Raw genomic sequence first — 22,457 nt, forward strand, 5'->3', positions numbered from 1 at the left:
CCCCAAGTAACAAGATTTACAACTAGGTCCTCTTGAAAAACCTTTTTTTTGTGTGTGTATTGTACAACAAAACATATCGTCCATACTGTAAATAAAAATCACCCACATATATAGTGGGTACACAGCAAACAAACTTTATTGGCCAAAGCAGCAACGGTGCCGCTGTGACTGTGCAAGGGAAAATAAAAATAAAAAACACAACACAAGTTCAGTCTTCTTAGAGAGCAAAATGATACTAAATCTCAGGTGATACTGTAAGAAAGCTGGACAACTCCATACTACACCCTGCCCAATCACAAGGAATTCATCCACCTACATGCGATCATGCTAAGATTTCTTGCGGCTGGCCTTCTCCTCAACTCCGGACTGCGAAAAGCGTTTCCTCAGGACCTCCAGAACCTCTTCCATCTTCACATCCCTCACGCTCAGAAGCACCATTGCGTGGTACAGCAAATCAGCCATCTCTGAGGCTGTACGAGATTTGTCCTCGTTCTCAACCAGTGTTTGAATTAGTTCCCCCGCTTCTTCGCTGAAAGACCGGAAACAAATGCGCACCAACGTTAAGAGAGAAATATACTGGCATCAAGAGAATAGCTGGAAAAGGTCAAACATGGAATGATAACAAGAGAAAAAGGCAATAGTTTCACACCATGCCATCAATATGCTAAGAGAGAGATGAATCATTACAGTGATACAAGTATCGGCAAACAACTCCTTACATCGACACCAAATAACGTCGAATATGCCACCTATCGGTCTTACACTCTTGCAAGTTTTTTCCTTTCTTGAGAAAAATTGTATGTTGAAATTGTTGCTTATACTGTTATACACGTGGCAGTACTCCATACCAAATCGCGCTGTTGCACCTCATATGTACTCGCAAAATATACTGATATCTTCTTAGGTTAGCCTCTGGCGGTAGTTATTCCAGCTGATACATTGCGCCAAATTTACTTGTATGGGACAAGCTCATAATAATTATATCCAAAATTTACATGTTTGTAAAGACATATTAGGTGACAAAACAAACTGTGCATGCATGGAGCATGGATAACTCTATGCTCTGAGTAACTCTGTTATGGTGATATTTTCGGACAAATGCATTCTGTCATATGGCTGATCAGATAATGATCAATAACCATACCGTAAAATTGCAAATAATCTAATGAGTAGCCTTATCTAATATATCACCTAAAAGCATAATATGGACCGCAGACAGATATACTCCCTCCGTTCCTAAATATAAGTCTTTGTAGAGATTTCATTATGGACAACATATGGATGTATGTAGATGCATTTTAGAGTGTAGATTCAATTATTTTGCTCCGTATGTAGTCCATAGCGGAATATCTACAAAGACTTATATTTAGGAACGGAGGGAGCATAATAGAACATGAGAAATGTACAGACAGATATATAATAGAGCATGAGAATTAAACGAAGCAACACTTACCGTATTTTCGAGCAAAGCAGCTGGTTATCAAGCAGTAGTTTTTTCGTCCATGATGGCTTACCACTCCCTTCAGTAACTATCTCCTCCTTCCGCCTACTGATCGTGTCTTCAAGAGAGTAGAGAGTTGTGGCGACCTGCCTCTCTTGATTGGACTGTGAAATACAATAATATTTTAATTTCAAGTAAATTTATATTCATAGGAAGGTTCATTGAAGATAAATACCTTTGAACCTTGTAGTGCATCATAGACTGAAGAATAGTAGCAGGTCTCTGCCCCTGTATGGCATGTAGGTCCATCTGGCGTACCAAGATATATTATCTAACTTTCAAGAAAACACAAATACCCCAGTTAGTATCAACTGAAGCCAGACTGACTGTTTTGATGCATAACAGAAAGCAGAAGATGCTTACTGAATCACGGTCACAGTCTAAGAATATGTCATGCACATTGATGAAGTTCATGGATGTCTCCCCTTTAGTCCACAATGAAGACCGTGAACGGCTATAGAATGTAGCTTTTCTGGTTGATATAGTTGCTGCAAGGGCCTCTTTGTTAGCAAATCCCTGCATAAGAATGGCTCCAGTATCCACATTTTGCGCAATAGCAACTGCCAGCCCTTTGACGTCCCACTTCACACTGTCTAGTAACGCTTCAACCTAAAATTTTCAGACGACGATGACAAGCCGATGTTAAATATTTGCTGTGCTTTTTTCTATTTCTCTAAGGGCAATACTATCGCAAACAAAGGTTCTCTTTCCGTGTACACTACAAGCTGCTAACAGTGGCAATGCATCTGAGAAAGCAAGGACTGCTAAGTAGTTTTATTTGTACTAATGTGGTGGCATAACAGGACCATTTGATTATATTCCCGCAGAATTGATTTGCATTGCAACCAAATCCCATGAAAAAGTAATTGATGAATGAATTCCTCCCACTGGCTTAATGCTTGCTAGTGCATATCAACATACTTGTGATCTCCATCAGGCAAACCATAAACCATTACTTTCATGATGTCACTATATTGTGCAAGTTTCGCATAAGCCACCAAAGCCAAAGCCTAAGATAAATGTTCAAAGCAGAGGAGCACACCAGTCCACCCCAGTTCCTAACTTGGAAGGCCTCCCAAGTGAGAAGAAGGAGGGCAGCAGATTTCACGGGGAAACCAATCAACAGACCTTGGGATCGACGGCGAGGGCTGCTGGCGTCGACCGGGCGGAGCGCGGAGCCATGGAGAGCACCGGGCAAGCCTGCCTGAGCCGCCACCCGAGGGCCCCCGAGGATGGCGGCGCGGCCGTGCAAGGGTTGGAGCGGGCTGGCCATAGGGCGGCGCGGGTCGCGGGCGAGGAGACGGGGGCGCGAGGCAGTGGAGCCGCCATGGGAGCCGACTCAAATCGGAATGGGGAGCAGTCGCTGCTCGACGCGGCGGTTGGTCGAGTTCGAGTCCGGTCAAGTCAATTGAGCCTCTCAACTCTGAAGGCACGCCTAATCCCTCCATAAACACGCGAACCAACCTGTGATTAAGATAGTTAGATGGACAGTAGTATCCCCAACCCATCAGGATTCAAATCTTGGTGCTCGCATTATTTCTGGATTTATTTCAGGATTTTCGGCGATGTGCTTTCAGTGGGAGGAGATGTTCCTGTCGATGACAAGGCGTCTACGGTGACTTCGTAAATCTCAAGATAATATGCCGGCTCGGTCTCTCAGAGGTACTCATAGGGGTAGGGTGTGCGTGCGTGCGTTCATAAGGATGAATATATGCGCGTGTATATGAGCGCTTGTATTTGTACTGATGCTAAAAAAATCCCTCCATAAACACCTTGTGCAAACTTCCTTACCCCTACCAAAATGTTTACCAAACACGCCATAATTTTTTTTTCGAGAGTACGCCAAAGACGTACCTTAGCTTTATAGAAGGGTGAAAAATATTTACAAGAGTTTACAGACGGCAGGAAGCACCTGGATGTGCCTACACCCGATCTCTTCCTAGATATGTAAGGGACTACTCACAAAAATGTAAAGCTCCACTCCTACGCGCCATCGCCCACAGCTGGCGCTCCCTAAATATAAGCTAGACAGTGTCGAGCTCGTTACAATTGTCATTCCTACCAAAAACTCTACCATTCCCTTGCTTCCACAAGCACCAGCAGATGGGCACCACCAAAGAGTCATAGTCCTTCCGGTGAGTCTCTGGCACCAGCTTTCGAGACATCGTCCACCAATCTTCCATTGTATCTTGGCCGGATGGACACGCCATAAAAGGTTAACCTATGCTTTGAGGGGGAGGGGAAGTTGTTGTTGTTTTCGACATCAACGAGGTGATGGCGGCGATGTCATATTGGAATAAGGTCTTCGATGACGTTTGATCCAACGTCGATGAACAGGCCTAGGAGAGTTTGTGTCCTCATATATGGCTGTTCCCTTCAGATCGTGGCAGTTGGTGTGTCTTTCAAGGAAAGCTCTTCGCTAGCTATTAATGCGGTGACTTTGACATATTCTGTGTTGTTCTACGTTATAGTTTGATCTCTCCAACCCTGAGAATTGGTGGAGGGATGATACTCCAACCAATGTTGCTTCAGTGATTTTCTAAATTTCGTCTCAAGGGACGAGTGGCTATTGTGGTCTTTAAAGTCTAGCATGACGAGTGTATTTGCAGGCTTCACTTTCCTTTGTTGGTGATTCAATGCAACTTTTAGTCTTCATCAGGTTGCGTGCAATTGAGAGAGAAGAAGGCTAGTATAGTTTTCTGTGTACTTTTACCTTTTACCAGTCCAATTATCAGTTCATTAGACTGGCTTTTATTTTACTTATAAAGCAGATCTATGATATTTTTTGTTGTCTTTACTAAAAAACATTTAGGGAATCAACCTCTAGCTAGCAAACCTCATAGACGTCTAGCTCCTTAAAATTATAAGTTTGCATCCATTAAAAAACCACCCTTTAGACTATATTTAGTCCAAGAAAGACAACTCTCACGATAAGTAGGAAGACGACCATGCAGCCCACAACCATTGTCGTTGTAGCCTATCTCAGCGTTGGTCGACCCATGGCCCACCCCGCTGCCCGTGGCGCCTACCCTCAACCATGATACCCTCATTCAGTCAGATTCATCAATGTCATTGCAAAATGTTCAATTCGTCGTTGGCGAGCCCCGACGTGACCGAAAACTGACCCGCATGAGGTTGGGGAAGCAAAAAGAGCCCCACACGCGAGCCCACATTTGTCGAAAGACGTCGAAATGGTCCTTCTTCACCGCCAAAGCTCCCCACCGCTCTATTTCGGCTCGTCCATGAGCTCCCCACCCTGGCTTTTGTACTCCGGTAAATCATCACGCTGCAGCAATGCCTTTGTTGGATCTGACGGTAAATCATGCAGCGCCAGTGGCGATGCTGCCCCAAATCTGACGAGCATGCGTGCTCATTTGCGACTGCAAGTGCCCCATTGTTAAAAAAACTCGCGCCCACCTAGGAATCCCAATCGAGACTACTTCGTTTGTGGAGGCCACAGAAGCTGGGTATAACACAAACCCTTTATTTTTGCAATGGTATACGCCTCGTTGCTAAAAAAATTTACACATACACATAGAGGATTCACTTCTTAACACATGGATATGGGTCGATCTTGTAAAGTTTTATGTAAATCAAATGCTAGACTAGTACTATAGATGCATGCAAGAGACAAGTCCAAATCAACAAGATGCAAGCAGAAATCAACAAGATGCAAACCCTGAGAAGGAAATTTAAGAAGCTTCTTCCTCCACTGCTAGCTGTTGTAATAATTCGGTTCATACTCCCTACATCAACAATAATTGTTCTTCTTGTGGGGTCATTGCGCCGATGATATTTTAGTTTAAGCGACGCCGAGTAGGGCTATCTAGTATGTAGTTTCTATATGCTTTATTATTGATGGTGATTTTGTCCATGGATCCGAATACCCATGAATACCTGACCCGGTTGGGCAAGGGTATGGAGCGCATTTCTGCTCATGGATCCGTGGATCTGAATACCCACGGACAGCTGGGTTGGACATAGTTATAATTTCTGCTGGATATCCAATGGATACCCACATGACACGTGGGCGTTTTTATCGCAATGCTTAACATAGTTCGATGTAGATGCAGTAGGCAATGGACTATTTTAGTTATGCTATGCATGATGTTAATGTGATACCTAAATTGACTTATGCAGTGAGCTAGTTTAAATGTGTCCCAAATGAGTTTGTGTACAAAAATATTGTGTTCAATTTTTTTGAGTGATTAAGTTTCAGGGGATCTACTAGATGAAGAAAAAGTTTAATCCATAAAAAATACAAGGAAATATAATAAAAATATGTTTTAAACTTTTAGGATAGAGGATCAAGTACTCTTCCGACACAGTTGGTGGGATCGGAGGTGAGAAGGGGGATCAAGGAGCGGATGCAGGCTGTTTAATTAAGGACCACAATATAAATCGACGTCAATTTTTTTGCCATGGCAAATCAAAGAACCAGGATGATAGTTTATACTGTCGTGAGGATGGCAATTTCCTTCAACAAGCACGTCAGATTTTTTAACATTTTGGTTAATTTATTGTCTCCCTATAGATAAGCATCAACAAGAGCTTTGGCGAGGTATCCAGCCTTTGTGCATGATCTTTGTACCCGACAATAATGTAAACGGGAATATGTTTCCAACTCAAAGCAACAACAATGTTTCTTATTATTATACAAACAGCACACTGAGTCGTTCTTCTTGGTCTTCCGTTGAAATGCACAAGACACACGGGACGATCCCAGATTCAAATGTTCTCATCATCTCGGGGGCTTCCATTCAAACGAGTTTTAAATGACACAAGACAATGCATAGCACAAGACACTTAATACTTAGTACATAACTAGTAAGTAGTACATATGAAACACATAGCCAGCTCATTGCAAGGCATGCAGGTCTACAACACGGAGGTAACCCCCCTGATCGGGAGGTTTAGGTGATGAAACTTCCAGCGCCCCAAGGCACGCAGAAAGAAGCATCTTAATTTGCCTTCGGAACATGCAAGTTATGCGACGACATCTCCAGGAACAATGGAGCTTCATCACAAGAAGTGGCGCCAAAATCATCGAGATGGTGACAAAAGGCCGGTTGAACCAAGTCAAGTCAGGAAGGAACCCATTTAGGTAACTAGGTCAGTAATATTTCACCCTTCACCCAGACAAGCTTGAAGATATTTCTGCTAGCCCCTGCGTTCACCATCTTGCTCTTCATGTTCAGCATCTTCTCTTGGGCAGGGGTATCGCCATCCTTATAAACATTACAGGAACAAGTTTTAGTTGAAACACCATGTTATAAACCATCTAGCAGCACTAGAAGCAATATTAGTACCCTTCCACTTTGACTGGGCATTCTGAATGCTGAGTTCAACAAAGTGTTGCAAGTATTAATTTAGAAAAATACAGCTAGCTAACCATGATGAACATCGTAAGAGACTTAAATTTAAAGGGGAAAGGAGGACTACTCACAAGCATGGAGTACGCGCGAGCAAGTGAGACAAGAGTCGGGTAGAGCTCTATAACTGCAATTGCAGTTTCTTCTGTCACCTGTGGTACCTGCATTAATTGCCGAGAAAATGATGGAATAAATCTTGCACCAAATCAGGCCACCAAATGAATTAGCAGTATTTATTTGGTGAAGGTTGACTGGATACCTGCATAAGTTGTAGGGCGAATATGTCGCTCACAGTTAACTTCTTGGGGTCACAACACTTCTTCACAAACTCGTCATAAGTTAAGCAAACTCGACAAGTGTTAGCACCGATTGAGAAATTTGTGCTGTAGTAATCAATTATTGAGAGTGTCAGGTGGCCGTATGTGCTTTCAGTATCAGAATATCCAGTGGTTCTCTGAACATCAAATCCTTCAAGAATCTCAGTGGTGAAGCAGCTGAAATTTAAAGACACGGAACAGTTTAAAGGGTATACACCTGATTACCCCAGGTATCAAATTTATTAACTGACCACTAGATGGATTATTATCAAGGAGGAGAGCATTAAAAGTTTCATACAAAAAAAGTCTATGCAGGGATAATTTGATCACCAAGGTTACATGAGCAGTATACATACGCTGTTTTGATGCTCTCTGATGCGCCTAAAGGGTTTGGATCACCTTCAACCAGATATATCAGCTTCCTTAGTCCACATTTCTACAAGATACAAGAAACAGAAGCATCATATGATATTGTTGCCAAATACATAAAATATGCTAGCAGAAGTTAGTAACCCACTAACTATCTCCTGTGAAACCATAAACATGGACAAAGAGTACAATGTCTGGGAAAAAATATCAAGGGATAAAACTTAAGTCTCACTGCCCAAGAGGGGTCGCCTACTTATGCCATTGAATTCTGGATAAAAAAATAAGTATAAATGAACAAAGGTAAATTTCATGAGCTACATATGTTTTAGTACAACTATCAGAAAGTTACACATTTTAGTTTGCATTTCACAGAACTATACATAATTTTAACATTTTGATAAACCACACATCTGTTGAATCCTGTTAAATGAAATAGTCTGGACATGTGGGACCAAACTCTAGTGCAACTGAAAATGTAGGGCCTGCCTGTTTAGAAGCAAAAAAACTTGTGGATTTGTGGAATGTGTAGCTTCATAATATATATTAAAAAAATATGTAAGTTTGAAGATATTGAATTTGCACTAACATTACACGACAGCACCTTACGTACTGTCAACTTGCAGTACACATACAGGTCCCCAAGTTTTAATTTGGTAATAATTCAATTTGGAATTATACATATATTAAACACAACATTTTGTAGTTTTTGTTGTTGTTTTGACTCATTTCAAAAAGTACATTTATTTTATCAAAACTGACAGAAGACTGATATTTCACCAGATAATACAACATTTGGCGGCTGACTAGTGGGTCCTGCATGTCAATTACACTGACCACCTCATATCAACAAGAAGTGATGGATGTGGTGGGCCTTATTAAATATTATAGCAAAGTATGTACAGTGATGTGAAATATAAACTTCTTTAGCTATTACGAAATCTGTGTGCTTTATGAAATTTACTCCTAAGACTAGACTAAACGCAAACATCTGGTCACTATGGGCAAAGCATGTGGACAACTGGACACACAAGACAGGCCAACGACACAACTTCTTGAAGTGAAACACTCGTCCTATTCAGCATTTCTTAACGATGTAAACTGCAGGATAGAAATACAGAGCATATCAAACAAACATAGTTTAGACAACGCTGGTACTTCAACATCCACTGCAAGTTACGTTCAACCATCTGTAGCATTATAGAAGCCTCCACAACTATGCTGCCTGACAAACTAATGATTTAAACATCAAATTTTGACCTGGTCACTGGCTCATGGACAAAACAATGTTTTAGGTTGCTACAATTGTTGACTGGGATTACACAAGAACAAACTAGTGTCTTAAGACACTAATTGGAACTATAAGAACAGGGGAAGTTAACATGAGATTATAATAATGACAATAGTTAATATTAGTTCAGATGGTACCTTTAGCCTTAATTTCTGATCTTTGTACCTGCTGTCTCTAATTGAGCTAACTAAATCTGTTACACTTTTCCTTTCAACAACGAAATCAAGAACATACTCCGTATGAGATCTTCTATGACGAGCAATCCAAATACCATCTCCAACAGGCAGGCGTTTTATCTGGATGACATGATTCAAACAGATTCATCAACACCACTCTCTGGCACAGATAACATGAACAGTTCAATCCATGCATAAAATCTTCAGTCATCATTTTTAGTTCGCTTGAAATGAAGACAAGATCCACGTCTCATGAACATTTTATGCTAAATTTGTTACAGTAGTACATTTATACTATTACCCAGCATATATTGAATGTTTAAAGTATATAAGCAGAATCTGACAGGTTGGCAGATTGTGTCCAATTTGATACGAGGCAATAATGCCATATGTGCCATTCCACTGAACACATGCAAATAAAGACTGGGAAGCAAGTATCAGGACAGTGGGGCAAGATACTACATATATCAGCCAAGCAATCTAGCAGTATGAGAAAATATCAGATATTCCCTCTCCTCACAACAGAAATGACATTTTGTGCATAGTCTGCAAAATGCCCTCTTGAGACTTGACACGAGTTTCCAACCCTGTGTTCATAGTACTTTACATGCTAACCCTGATTCAAACAGATTCGTCACCCTATGTTCTTAGTACTTTACATGCTAACCCTGTGTTTGGGCATAGACTTGACACATGCATCTGCTCAAGTGATGATATGTTTGAATCATTGATTCTGCCAACCCTGTGTTCATGGTACTTTACATGCAATTCAAATTTAACATAAGAGACACCCATCCAAGCAGCATTTTTGCATTAGCTGTGGGCTAGCAGAAGAAATCAGATGCCCCGTTCGTGCTCACATAACAAAAGAGGTACCCTAACATTTCTTTTCTAGAGTTCTCTAATTGACAGGGCAGCATAATGTAATATGTCTCATCAAATCATCATGGATTCAGTTTAGACTTTAAGGACATGCTGATTCAGTGCCAATCATATTTAGCAGTGACGTTTAGTGATCTGACATGTGTAAAAAGAGACAAAGATAATGCCCAAACTAGAACAAATGAACTTAGTATTAGGAACATGAAGACTGTTATTAGTAAGGCACGCCCACACAAGTCTGAATCTGACCAACCTCTACAGGTACATGAAACTTCGAATGTATGTTACCAACAACTCTTTTGCCACGGGATCTGCACAAAAATGTAACAATCATGAGAACAAAATTCTGATATACAATTAAAAGAAAGACCGAATAACATGAAACTCTTGTGCAGCAGGTGTGGCGGGGGGTAAGCTTCAAGCAAATGGCAATGTATGCAAAATCAGACACGCAACTACATGTGAGCCAACCAACATAGTGGCTTATAACTATTCATGGAAATTAAGGAAGTCACTATGTAGTCCTGGAACAAAAATGAAACTACTTCCAGAGAAAAGGCTCAGTTCAATTCATTTTGGTGGTTTGATATTTCTATAAAACGGCAGAGGGCAACCATAATCGACTTACTTTCTTGAATTAAAAACTGAATATGTATCTGAAATATGGCGCATAGAACATAAAGGATAGAAACTAAATGAAACAAACATTAACAGAAAAGGGTTTAATTCAAATTCACAGAAGATACTATGTAGTCAAATTGTCTTCAAATTCAGGAAAAGAACAACATTAAGCAAATGGCAACCATTATCTTGTTTTAACAGAAAAAAATTCTAAGCAACAGAATGACATAGCTCATCTTCCAACTCATAAGTAAACAGAGAACAAAGACATATGCTACAAACGCTCAAATTATCACCCCAAAAAGACCAGGGGCCAATCACATTGTTCAAAACTTTGAAACTTGCATCAAGGTAGCAACATTCATTGTGTTAAGTAACCTCCAATGTTGTACTGGTTTGAACAAGTTTGGAGAATGTGCAGCAGAGGCCATACAGTTTTGAGTATTACACATACAGTAAGACAAGCTTATAATCCCACTTAAAGATCAGATATATCTGTAACACAAGATAGATTAATTCTTGAGTAAGATATAATCTTACGAACCCAAAAATTTCACGATCATCCAATATCAACACCACTTCATAAGCTTCAAGAAACTTTTCATTAGATAGACGAGGTGGCATAGCTAGTTTAGAATTGCCCATACCACTAGTGTCCTTGTCTAGCATAGTGAATTCAGCAGAACCCTGGTAGCGGAAAAGAAATAATAGCATTAAGTTCTATTTGAAAATAAACAAGGATACCATTGTACCATTGTACTGGAAGATTGCAGCTCAAATTTTGTTGGAGAAAGAATAGCACTAATCTACTGAATTGAAACTAACTTCTTCTCTATATTGTGTCACATTATTAAACGTTAGCAATATGGTGATTGGTGAGGCTGCAAAATCTGGTTGGGGTATGTAAGTGATAGATGCTATATCAAACATCTCCTCGCAAAAAAAAAACATTTCAAATTTTGCACAACACACACCATGTTAGTAAAGCCTTGCTCCGTACTAAATATTAAACTCTTAGTTTTATGTGGTACAATGAGACGGGAAAGTGAATTAGTAAGATTGAACAGATGGGAAAGTGAATTAGTAAGTTTGAAGACTATAAAACTCAAAAACTTCACCAGGAGAATATGACAATAAAAGCATATGATTGCATTCATCTTCGTAGCTAACCATTTAGAAAAAAACTGTCATTTAATATCTTCAATAATATTTTAGGCATGGAAGGAAGAAACATGAAAACTGTAAAAACAATGTTGGTCGAAGGTAGACGTACGGTAGTTTGAACTTCAGAACTGTAACTGAGCTGCTCTTGACTGGTCAACTGTATCAGTTCTTGGGATGCCATAGAAGCAGAATTGCTGCAAACAAGTTCAGGACTATGCTCTGGTCTTTTTATTTTCTTCCCTGCAGAAATGAACAGTGATGTGTAAGATTCAACAGACAAAATCTTTTGGACATCCCTACGCCAAAATATGGGTGTTAAAAGATCAAGCATGAAAAAAGTTACCCCTTTTCCCTTTCTCTTTACATTTTGGAGGAGATAAATCTGGGCTGGACGCTGGAAAGGACTCTTTTATGAGACGGATGACCCATGGTCCAACACCCCTGACAATAATAAGAGAACATCAATACATTAATACCTTATAAGATGCAATGCTACTTTATTGCAGTGGTAAGTTATAAAAGAGACAAAATAAATGTATAGTTTCAGTGCAGCATAGTGGAATCAGAGGAACCAAATGACATTACCTTTCCTACAAAAATTAACTCACTACAAGGAAGAAAAAATAGCATCTATAAGAAGCAATGGCTAAGATTGAACTAATTAAAATAGTGCGAAATTAATGAACAATTTTCTGCGATCCAAGCACAAACAGACACGTCATAGGGAAAAGTTCTGGCATGTCCATCTCCCAATTCAACTCACGAAATAAAGTGCAAAGTATCCAGATGAACCCAAACTAGTGAAGATCCATACTGTTACAGCACTTATCTGATAGTGCAACTTAAAAGTAAATACAATTTTGAGTTGCAACCCAGAACCCGATCCATTAACTTATCTAGCTAAGTCGCATCCAAAGTATCTCTACCCATGACCTAACACCCAGTGGAGAATATCTTAGATTCAGGAGAGCTACTCTGCAGGAGATAGACAGACAGTGCGCAGAGTAATGGGCATTGCTGGTTTGCTCTGGTTATACAATCAGTTTCGCCACAAACATTGCAACAGACTTATGCCTTGCCGCAGAATGAACTGAAATATGCAAACTAAAATTGATGTTATCGTGGGCTCATGGATGATGGGATCGGTTCACCACAGCTCAGATCTCTGTACTTAAATAGTTTTCATCAAACCAAAATCAAAATTTTGATGTTAACACAACAAATTATCTGCACGCCAACATCACAAACCGGTCCATTCGTCTTAAAGCATTCGAAAAAAAACCTGATTTTCCGTCTACTTATATGGAACAAAAGTGCGAGACATTACTACACAAACCAAAGCGACAAACCGCAGTCGGTCAAACCCTAGCTTTAATGCGACTTTACCCCCAAGAACGAAAACCGAACAAACAGCGGAGAGGAATGGAAAGATGGATACTTGATCTTTAGCAGGTCCTTGAGGGTCCGGATGGGCTCCTTGGCGGCGCAGACGTTGCGGTAGGCGTTGGAGAGCGTGAGGCTCAGGTTGTCTGGGATGTCTTTTTCCAGCATCGACCGGTGCTTCTCCAGGAGGAGGCGCGCAACCTCCTCGTTGTCGGGGAGATGCACCGCGCGCTGCTTCGGCATCGCCGGAGCCATCTGCCAGGATTTAGGTGAGGTAAGGGGAGAGCTTTGAGGTGGAGGGGGAATTGCCGGATTGGGGATTAGGCTTGGGGTTTCGACGCGAGTGAGCACTTGGAATCCTGGCCCGTCGAGTGGACAATGGGTGGGGTTGTGGCGGCGCCGCCGCGTGGGCTGCGTCGGGGGGCAGGAGGGAGACGGCGGCGTGGGTGCCGTGGAGGCCTATTCGGATCGCATAGCAATGTCAGGATCTGAAATTCAAATTGGGTTTGGGGGCTTTTCGTCGGGAGGTTAACGGCTAAGTACGTCGGTAGAGACAATCCGGGATGATTGAGGCTTGGTCTCCAGTCTGAACTGGGAATTCGCTGAACTGATACTTAGCCATGCTTGGATCCAAGAGACTATTTTTAGTCTGACTAAAACTAGTTTTTTTTAGAGGCTAAAGTTCCAATCACTCATGACTAAAGAGAGGCTAGAACTAGTCTTGAAACTAAAAAAATTTAGTCAGGGGAACCCTACTAAAATGTGGATTAGTCCTCTCTCTCCTCATTTAACTCCCCTCCTTTAACACATGCGAGTTCTGGATTGGAGGGTTTGGAGGATAATAAATGCTCATTAACTCGATTTTAGTCTATTTAGTATTTGTATCCAAGCATGGGTGAGGCTAGCAAGTTTTAGTCCCACTACTTTTAGTCATGAGACTAAAACGTATCCAAGCACCCTCTAACTACTAGTTGCAACGCAATTTGCGCTCCCTCCAATTTCTTTCCAGTCCAACCAAGAACCCCATGGATATTTTATTTTATTATTACTAGCTAATTGCCCATGCATTGCAACTAGAGCATACTTTACATACTTCTTTACAATATTCATGTACATTAGGTGGTATTATTGAGTTGATTTACCGTTAAGTAATTTCTCCTCTTTCATCAACCCATTTACTCCCTCCGTTCGGAATTACTTGTCTCGGAAATGGATGTATCTAGATGTATTTTAGTTCTAGATACATCCATTTCCAAGACAAGTAATTCCGAACGAAGGGAGTACCTCTCTTTGTCTAGAAAATAAAGACTTGATTAACCTTCAAGAAATAAACCCAGTGTGTAGAGGGAATATTGGGGAGGCGTGCGTGAATGGGTTGTAGCGGACCGGTTTTCCCCTAATTTTTTTTGATGTGCTAAGCATGGGATGGAGGCGCACGAAGGTTGAACGAAATGGGAACGTTATGTCTTTTTTAGGTGGTGTAGATAGATAGATTAATTGATTGATACTACCTTCCTCCTGGTTTATTGGTCTTCTTCGTATTTTGCATCAAAATTTGATCATAGATTTAACTAAAGAAATGGTAATGCATCATAAAAAATTATACCATTGAAACTATTTTTTTGTGACATGCATTAATATTTTGTTAATTAAATCAATTGTTAAAATTTGGCACAAAATACTAAGGGGAGCAATAAACCAGGGTGAAGGTAGTACTTCGGTCTCTTTCACCCATTGCTCTAGCGAGACGAATCATGAGTTAGCTAGGCTATCAGTCTGGACGCCACTTGCAAAGTGGCTAAAGGAACCACCGGTACCGATTGTAAAGTGGCTGATGGACGATGTAACAATTCTTTAATTTAATAAAGTGACTAAAGTATTTTCTTTTAAAAAACTCTTCCAGTTAAAATAAATTCTAAATATCTCTTGGCTAAATGAAAAACATAATAATAGGAGCGGTCAAAAATGTAATACTAAGTTGGAACGATAAGGGGCGTGTTGCGCATCGGTCGGCGGATTTTTTAAAAGACCCACCACCTCTGCACACGTTAGATTTGGTGTCATCCGGCAGCACAACACCCTCTTCATCATTGCAACAAACCTGGTATTTCGAAAACATTTGCAACAGAGATTGTGTTGTAGGTTTTTTCCGTCTTTTTTGCAACATAGATAATGTTGTGGAAGGGCTTTTGCAACATGGATGTTGTTGCAGATTTTCTTTTTTGCAATGAAAGATGATGTCGCAGCAGCACCGTCGCCGTTTGCAATTTCATCGTTGCAATTGCAATAGAGAGACGAACGGTGATGGTCATGACGCATGGAGGAGGTCGGCAGCGGTCGTGCGCCGACCTCGGGCACACCGTGGTGGCCAATAGCCTTGTGGCGGTGACGTTCGTCGTGGAGGCCGGCGATGGTGCCCATGCCCGACCCGGCTGCAACGACATTGATTCCCAGGTCACCTGCTACCTCATTGCCCATGGTCTTATCCATTTGTGTGTGTGAGAGAGAGATCGAAAAGGGAAGGAAGGAACCACTCATTATAGAGATAGTGATGGGCGGGTTGCCTCCTTATCCATTAGTCGGATAGAAGAGAGAGGTGGAAGAGGAAAATGAAGGAACCAATCATTATATCTAGTGCTAAGTGGGCCCTACATAGAATGCGCGTTGCACAGACGAGACGATGAATGCCCGCGGGCGATCCGCCAGCTGAAGCCAAGCGTTTTCCAAACAACAATAGCAAGTAAATGAAATATAAATAACAAGACCATACCAATAGCTTGAGCATGGATGGCGCACATCTCTACTATTAAAGGGGAATGCATAGTTGTTTTGTTCGATCTCCTCTCCCACGTATGTGCCTCTCCCATCGATCTCACTGATTCCTTCACCTCCTCTCATTCTGGTTTTTACGTGTTTTTTACTTGCCTAAAATCTATCTATTTTCGAGATTTTCTCACAGAAAGGATGGCTCTTTACGAAAGAAACCTATCCCTAGGTCTCTCTTGTGACCTATGGCGGCGGGGCGTGTTCCTTAGTGACGCATAGAACTGTGGAAGTATGAGTCGCTAGCTTTTCTCCCACCCTCTACCAGTGTGGTATTCTCCTCTCCTTGACACATCAATGAAGGGTGAAGCAGAACGGTAGCCAGTATTTCCCTCGGTTAGAGAACCAAAGTTATCAATCCAATAGGGAGTCACCCAAGCTAGTAACATGAGCAACACCTGCGCACAAAACACACACACACACGCGCACACACACACACACACACACACACACACACACTTGTAACAACACATCAAGTGGGGTGTCAATCCCCTTGTCTTGCTAGTTACAAGATTAAAAGCAAATGATAGAGATAGATAGTAGCAAAGTAGCACAACAAATAAAAGGAGAAATCATGTAGAAGAATTCACTAATAGAGAATAGACCCATGGGGCCATAGGTTTACTAGTGGTATCTCTCTCAAAACAAGCGAATGGCATGGTAAACAAATTACAGTTGGGCAATTGACCAGACCGCAATATTTATGACTATGATCATTCATGGCATAATTTCATATAGGCATTACGTCTGTGATAAGTAGACAGTTAATTCAACCGCATCTACTGCTATACTCCACCCCAAAACTGTTATCTAGCATGCATCTCAAGGTATTAAGTTTGCAATACACGGAGTATCACAGTAAGCAAGATGACATAATCTAGATGGGAAGAAGTCAATCAATATCACAACACCCAGTCGTTTTATCCTTAGTGGCAACAGTATAATATGTGTCTTGGCCATTATTGTCAATGGGTTAAATCACGACAATATTGAACCCACTACAAAGCACTACTCTCTTTGAAGAAAAACCCATCGAACTTGGCCAAAGAAGATAGATAGATCGGAGAGCATGCAAAGCTATTTAATTACACAACAAGAAGACCTCAAAAGATTCAATTGATTTTAATGAACAATCTTATCATAAAGTGAAAATTTGTCAGGTCCAAACAAACACACCACCGATTACATCGAATTGATACCGATCATGTGAGAAGGCTCGCGAGAACAAGGTATTGAAGATCCAAAAAGAGAGAGAGAGCCATTTGGCTACCACTATGGACCCTAAGGTATTAAATGAACTACACTCAGCATAATGGAGGCAACAAGGTTGATGAAGATGGCTCGAGCAATGGCGCCCCCTCTGGAAAAGCTCCAAAACAGGTCTCCAGATGGGATCTTAGTAAAACGGGAGCTTGCGGCGGCGATAAAATTCTTCTGAAGATATGGCGGGGGGGGTCAATATTTATAGGAATTTATGGCGGTCGAATCGACATAAGGCAGTGCAGGTGGGCCCCACATGACCAGATGGTGCACCCTACTACTTGTGAGCTGCGTTGGGATTTCCTCGAAGAGGAGAGGATGATATAGTACAATAGAGATAAGTATTTCCCTTAGTTAAGAACCAAGGTTACCAATCCTGTAGGAGAACCACACGAAACCTTGTTAACAACACCTACACACAAAAGAGCAAATACTTGCACCCAACGCGATCAAGGGGGTTGTCAATCCCCTTGGTGGTTATTTGCAAGGATCAAATCTGATAGCGATAGACAGATAAAACAAAACACACAAAATAATGGTAAATAAATTGCAGCAAGATATTTTTGGATTTTATATATGATAAAAGTAGATCCGGGGGCCATAGTTTTCACTAGAGGCTTCTCTCTTGAACAAAAAGCATACAGTGGGTAAACAAATTACTGTTGGGAAACTGACAGAAAAGCGCATAGTTACGACGATATTCAAGGCAATGATCATGTATATAGGCATCATGGCAGAGACACATAGACCGACTCCTGCCTGCACCTACTACTATTACTCCACCCATCGACCCGCTATCTAGGATGCATCTAGAGTATTAAGTTCATGAGAAATGGAGTAACGCCTTAAGCAAGATGACATGGTGTAGACAAAGTAAATCCAATCTGTCAGATTTCGGGTTCCGGCAGACCCTCAAGGTTCGAACTCTGGGGTGCGTGCGGAGATCTCACCTCCTACCTACTCATGTCTCGTTGCCTCGCAAGGATCTAAACTACACGAAGAACAAAACAAGGGACACGAGGTTTATACTAGTTCGGGCCACCATTGTGGTGTAATACCCTACTCTAGTTTGTGGTGTGGTGGATTGCCTCAGGGGCTGATGATGAACAATACAAGGAAAGAACTGCCTCGCGAGGGGAGGGGTTCTTGTGTTGGTGGTTCTGGCTAGGGTTCGATTGGTCAACCTCCTGCCTTGAGAGTGGCTAGTCCTATTTATAGAGTGAGGCCTTGGTCCTCTTCCCAAATATTGAGTGGGAAGGGCGCCAACAATTGGCCATTTTGAAGGGGAACATCTAGTACACTTATCCTGGCTAAAGTCGGTCCTCGCCTGCCAAAGACTCTGATGGTGACGCCGGCTTGGGCTCCACGATGACCTCCATCCTGTCGTTCTGCTGGTTTTGGTCTTGTTGCACCGAAATGGTTGCCTTTGCTTGATACTCTCGCCTGCGCTTGCCCCCTTTGCACCAAAGAGGAAACAAGGACCCTGCGCAGGTCGGCGCCCGCCTGGCGCCCGCCTGGCTTCGGTCGTCATGGCTTGCGTCACGGGCACCTCGTGAGGTACCCTGCCTTGATCTCTCCACCTCCTCGCGAGCCAGCCTGACGAGGCTGTGCCTGAGGAAGCTTCCTGTCGTCCGCCCCGCGAGGCTTGGCCCCTCACGAGGGTCTTGAGCATATGTTGCTGAAGATGGGCCGTACTAGGCCACTCCTTGAGCCACGCCGCAGGCCGCAGGCAGGCAAGTCTGGGTACCCCCATTCCTAGAACGCCGACAGTAGCCCCCGGGCCCAAGGCGCGCCCGGACTTGGCTTAGCAGAGAAGCAAAGGGGCAAGTGCGAAGCGCCGCGGGCCCCAACAGCCTGCGGCCTTGGGCGTCGCGTGGCGGTTGATTGGATGTGGTGTCCTTGTTTCCCCATGCTTCCTTATTTTGCGCCCAGCTAGGTGGACCCGCGGTTGCACATAGTCATCCCTCTTCCCGCTGCTCGCGCGCCTCCTGCTCTTCCTCCCCTTGAGCTCCAACCTCCGCCTCCAATCCAATATCGAACCTCCTCCTTCCTGTCGCCATGGCACCGACGAAGAAGGAGAAAGGGAAGAAGCCTGTGCCCTCGCCCCACTCGCCGTCGTCGGTGGCTCCTGTTGTCGATCAGTCGATCATACTCAACTTGGAAGCCTTGGACAAGGTTAGTTCCGCCCTCACCACCATCTTCAACGAGTGAGGGAGGACGACAGTCTGGCCCGCGTCTCACTTCTCCATTGACAGAATAGTCACCGAGGTCTGGTACTTCGCCGATGCCCTTTGGGCGGGACTAGTTCCCCCCTTTTCTGATTTCTTCAATGTCGTACTTTCCCATTATCAGATCCACATGATGCATTTGGGTCCCGAATCCATTGCTCTCCTTGCCGTTTTCGCTTTTGTTTGCGAGGCGATGGTGGGCATTCCTCCTTCAGTTGCCTTGTTGTGTCATTTCTTCTCTCCGCGCCTCAGCGACCCCACCCAATGCTCGGGGTGCGTGAGCTTCCTCGCTGCACCGGAAGCGGCAGCTTCGGGGATTGATTTTAGCCTTCCTCCGCCTGCGATTGGGTTCCGAGAGCGGTGGTTGTACGTGGATGTCGGAGTGCCCAACCCCCTGCTCTCGGAGCCAACCTTGCCCACTGTCCCCAACTCGGGCTGGGGCCATGAGACACTCATGAGCCCCCAGCTCGCCTTCGTCTGGTGTCGCTTCGGGAACTTGAGGGCGCTAGGTGTGACGGCGCCCAAGGTGGTGAAGGAGTTCCTCCAGAGGCGCATTGCCCCTCTCCAACGTCATTCCCGTCGGATGTGGACCTTCGGTGGGTGTGAAGACCGCATGAGGCTCCAGAAGGAAGATCTGGCGCCTGAAGTGCTGAGGAAGGTTCTCATGATTCTGACTGGGGACCCTTCCCCTGGCAGCCTTCGGCAAGGGGGTGCCTTGCTGTACCTTTGCTCAGGCAGGGCTGATTTTGTGAAGCAGATGCCCAGCTTCGATGAATGGGGGCTGCGCCCAGCAGGCCTCATGGGACCTCGTGAGAACCCAATTGTTGTGGTTGCCCTCCCGGTTGCCCGCGGCGGTCCTTCCTCGAGTGGTGGAGCAGGGAGACAAGGGCCGCCGGGGGCTGAGGGGGCTGCCGTCGGGATAATGACGCCACGCAGGACTCCTGAGGTGGCAGCTTCTGAGGCCTGCCCTGCGTTGGCCGAAGGCGTTGAACCACGGCCCGCAGCTTTCATGGCAGAGGCTCCCGAGGCCCCGGCCACCCCTCACAGGGCGGCACCTGGCGGCGTGCACCAGGGCAATGCCCCTGATGCCGGTCACCTTGGCGCTTCTTCCTCGCCGCAAATTGACCCTTATGCCGAGCTCCTAGGCCACTTCTGTGTGGACTTCGAGGCCCTCCGAAAGAGAAAGGAGGCCTTGGGTGGTGATGATTACCCCTGCCGCCTATTGAAGTGCAGGAAGTACTTCGCCATTGATGAGTAAGTCTTCTCCTTTCTTAGTCCCTTACTTTTCTGTGGCTTCAGTTGACCAGTGCCCTGCAGGGTCCTTCCTGCCGAGCTCATGGAGACGGCCGAGGAGCCATCCCCCCGGGCCTCTCCCTCTCCACCGACCCCAAGCGTCCCGAGCTTGAGTGCTGCCCTTGTTGTGAAGTTGGTTGGAGAGGTGAGCCGTCTTGTGGAGCATCCTGATTCTATGCACCTCGTGACCCTCCTTCGCGAGCTCTCCCGAGGCATAGCCAGCCTGCCCCGGGCTCCTCCTTTGGTCGTGGACGACGACTCGCTGAGGTCGGTCTTGCGTTCTTCCTTGGAGGACGAACCGGCTCTAGGCCAGGCTTCTAGCGGGGTGCACCCGGCCATCACGAGGGCGCCAGCCCCCAGCCCCCTGCCTAGAGGGGGCGGGCTGGTTCGTGGCCCTCCATGCGCGCCAGGGGCGGAGGACGGTGCAGAAGACGTGCTCGAGCACGCTCGGGAGCGCCGCGCCCTTCGCCAAGGGTTTCTCCAGAGGGCGGCTGATGCAGTGAGCCAGCTCGGTGTAGAGCTTGCCGGCGAGGACGTGCGCCTTGAGGCCGAGGGTCCGCGCCTAGCCGAGGAGAGGCGCAAGCTGAAGGTGGCCGTTGCCCTTGCGCGCCACCAGCGTGACCTCGACAATGCGAAGGCCGAGGCGTCGCTGGCGGCTTCTCGAGAGGCCTGCTCCCAGGCCGTCAAGGAGGCCCGGGAGGCTGACCAGCGGCGCAAGGCTGCATAGGAGCGGGCGTGGGAGCTCCAGGCCTGGAGTAGCTCCCTGGAGCAGCAGGTGGAGCTGCATGAGGCGGCCCTTGCGTCGATGAAGGGGGCTTCGGTCGACCAGGTGGAGCTCCAGAGACGTGAGGAGGCGCTGACGCTGGAGGCCGCTGAGCGCACCCTTGACCTCGAGCGGTTGGAGACGAGGGAGCGCCTGGTGGCACAGGCGGAGGATGATGTCGCCGCGCGGGAAGCCCGGGCCCAAGAAGAGGTTGACCGTCGGGTGGCGGAGGCTCGCTCGAACCTTGAGTGCGAGTATGGGGAAAGGCTGGAGCTGATCAGGGTCGAAGCAGAGGGCAGGACTGCTGCCCTTAAGGCCAAGCTGGATGAAGTGACGCGGCGCACGGACGCTTCCGGAGCCGCCCTTGGCGCAACGCAGGTGGAGCTGGCTTCCTCCCGCGCCGAGGTGCTCCTTCTTCGTCAGAGGGTTGATGAGGCTGAGGCCGTCGCGCGGCGGAACAAGGACGAGATACGCCAGCGACAGACCTTGGAGCACATGCATGGCCCTATGCTCCGCACACTCCGGGAAAGAGCTAACACGGCCTTGAGCAATATCTGCGAGGCAGCCGTTGGGGAGCCTCATGAGGTTAACTATGCTGGTAACCTTCAGTTCTTCACTGATGTGGTGACGCATCTAGAGACTCGGTCGGGCAGAGCCGACAGGTTGGTGGAGGAGAGGAGCCGTGCCCTGCTTGGACGTGCTTTTTCTCGCGTCTTCAGTCATCTTCAGGACAGGGACCCCCACTTTGACTTCGATGCCGTCATCGCACCGGTACCCCTGGCCATCCGGGGCGACCTGGCGCGTTGGGTGGAAGACAACGTGGACGCCCTCGTTAGGGCCTTCACCGCCGATGACGACGGCGTGGTTGTGGTTGCTGATGAGGGCGGCATGGTGAATGGCCCGGGTGCTGACGACGGCGACGTAGAGGGCGATGGTGAGGCCAGTGACGCCAGTGGCGACTCTGGAGGTGCCCCTGAGGATGCATTGGGGGATTTATCCGATTGACCGTGCGTTATT

General features: G+C 45.1%; 2 protein-coding genes across 3 annotated transcripts; both read right to left on the reverse strand.

The window, feature by feature from the left end:
• Positions 1-111: 111 nt before the first annotated feature.
• LOC123069691 (histidine biosynthesis bifunctional protein hisIE, chloroplastic) lies at positions 112-2,928 on the reverse strand. The gene is made up of 5 exons (XM_044492621.1): positions 2,630-2,928; positions 1,865-2,110; positions 1,677-1,772; positions 1,454-1,605; positions 112-529 (listed from the first exon to the last, which is right to left on the reverse strand). The coding sequence occupies exons 1-5, from the start codon at positions 2,828-2,830 to the stop codon at positions 328-330; spliced, it is 897 nt and encodes a 298-aa protein (XP_044348556.1). The 5' UTR covers positions 2,831-2,928; the 3' UTR covers positions 112-327.
• Positions 2,929-6,228: 3,300 nt separating this feature from the next.
• On the reverse strand, positions 6,229-13,630 carry LOC123069693 (crossover junction endonuclease MUS81). 2 transcript variants are annotated; one of them, XM_044492623.1, is made up of 10 exons: positions 13,129-13,630; positions 12,055-12,131; positions 11,800-11,930; positions 11,071-11,213; positions 10,159-10,216; positions 8,985-9,143; positions 7,547-7,626; positions 7,133-7,367; positions 6,948-7,034; positions 6,229-6,729 (listed from the first exon to the last, which is right to left on the reverse strand). In XM_044492623.1, exons 1-10 carry the CDS (start codon positions 13,326-13,328, stop codon positions 6,610-6,612), a joined length of 1,290 nt encoding a protein of 429 aa, XP_044348558.1. In that variant the 5' UTR covers positions 13,329-13,630; the 3' UTR covers positions 6,229-6,609. The 2 variants fall into 2 exon arrangements, with proteins under 2 accessions (XP_044348558.1, XP_044348557.1); XM_044492622.1 differs by having other exon boundaries at positions 12,034-12,131; positions 13,129-13,629.
• Positions 13,631-22,457: the final 8,827 nt, after the last annotated feature.

This window comes from Triticum aestivum, chromosome 3B (genome assembly GCF_018294505.1).
Source record: "Triticum aestivum cultivar Chinese Spring chromosome 3B, IWGSC CS RefSeq v2.1, whole genome shotgun sequence".
NCBI classification, from domain to species: Eukaryota; Viridiplantae; Streptophyta; class Magnoliopsida; order Poales; family Poaceae; genus Triticum; species Triticum aestivum.

Coding starts and splice junctions, on each gene's coding strand:
- LOC123069691 (XM_044492621.1), bottom strand. CDS start 2,830: ATGGCGGCTCCACTGCCTCGCGCCCCCGTCTCCTCGCCCGCGACCCGC. Junction 1,606..1,676: donor ATGCACTACAAGGTTCAAAG/GTATTTATCTTC, acceptor TGTATTTCACAG/TCCAATCAAGAGAGGCAGGT. Junction 530..1,453: donor CTGCTTTGCTCGAAAATACG/GTAAGTGTTGCT, acceptor CCGGTCTTTCAG/CGAAGAAGCGGGGGAACTAA.
- LOC123069693 (XM_044492622.1), bottom strand. CDS start 13,328: ATGGCTCCGGCGATGCCGAAGCAGCGCGCGGTGCATCTCCCCGACAAC. Junction 11,931..12,033: donor TAAAGAGAAAGGGAAAAGGG/GTAACTTTTTTC, acceptor TCATTTCTGCAG/GGAAGAAAATAAAAAGACCA. Junction 11,214..11,799: donor GTTCTGAAGTTCAAACTACC/GTACGTCTACCT, acceptor TTCCGCTACCAG/GGTTCTGCTGAATTCACTAT.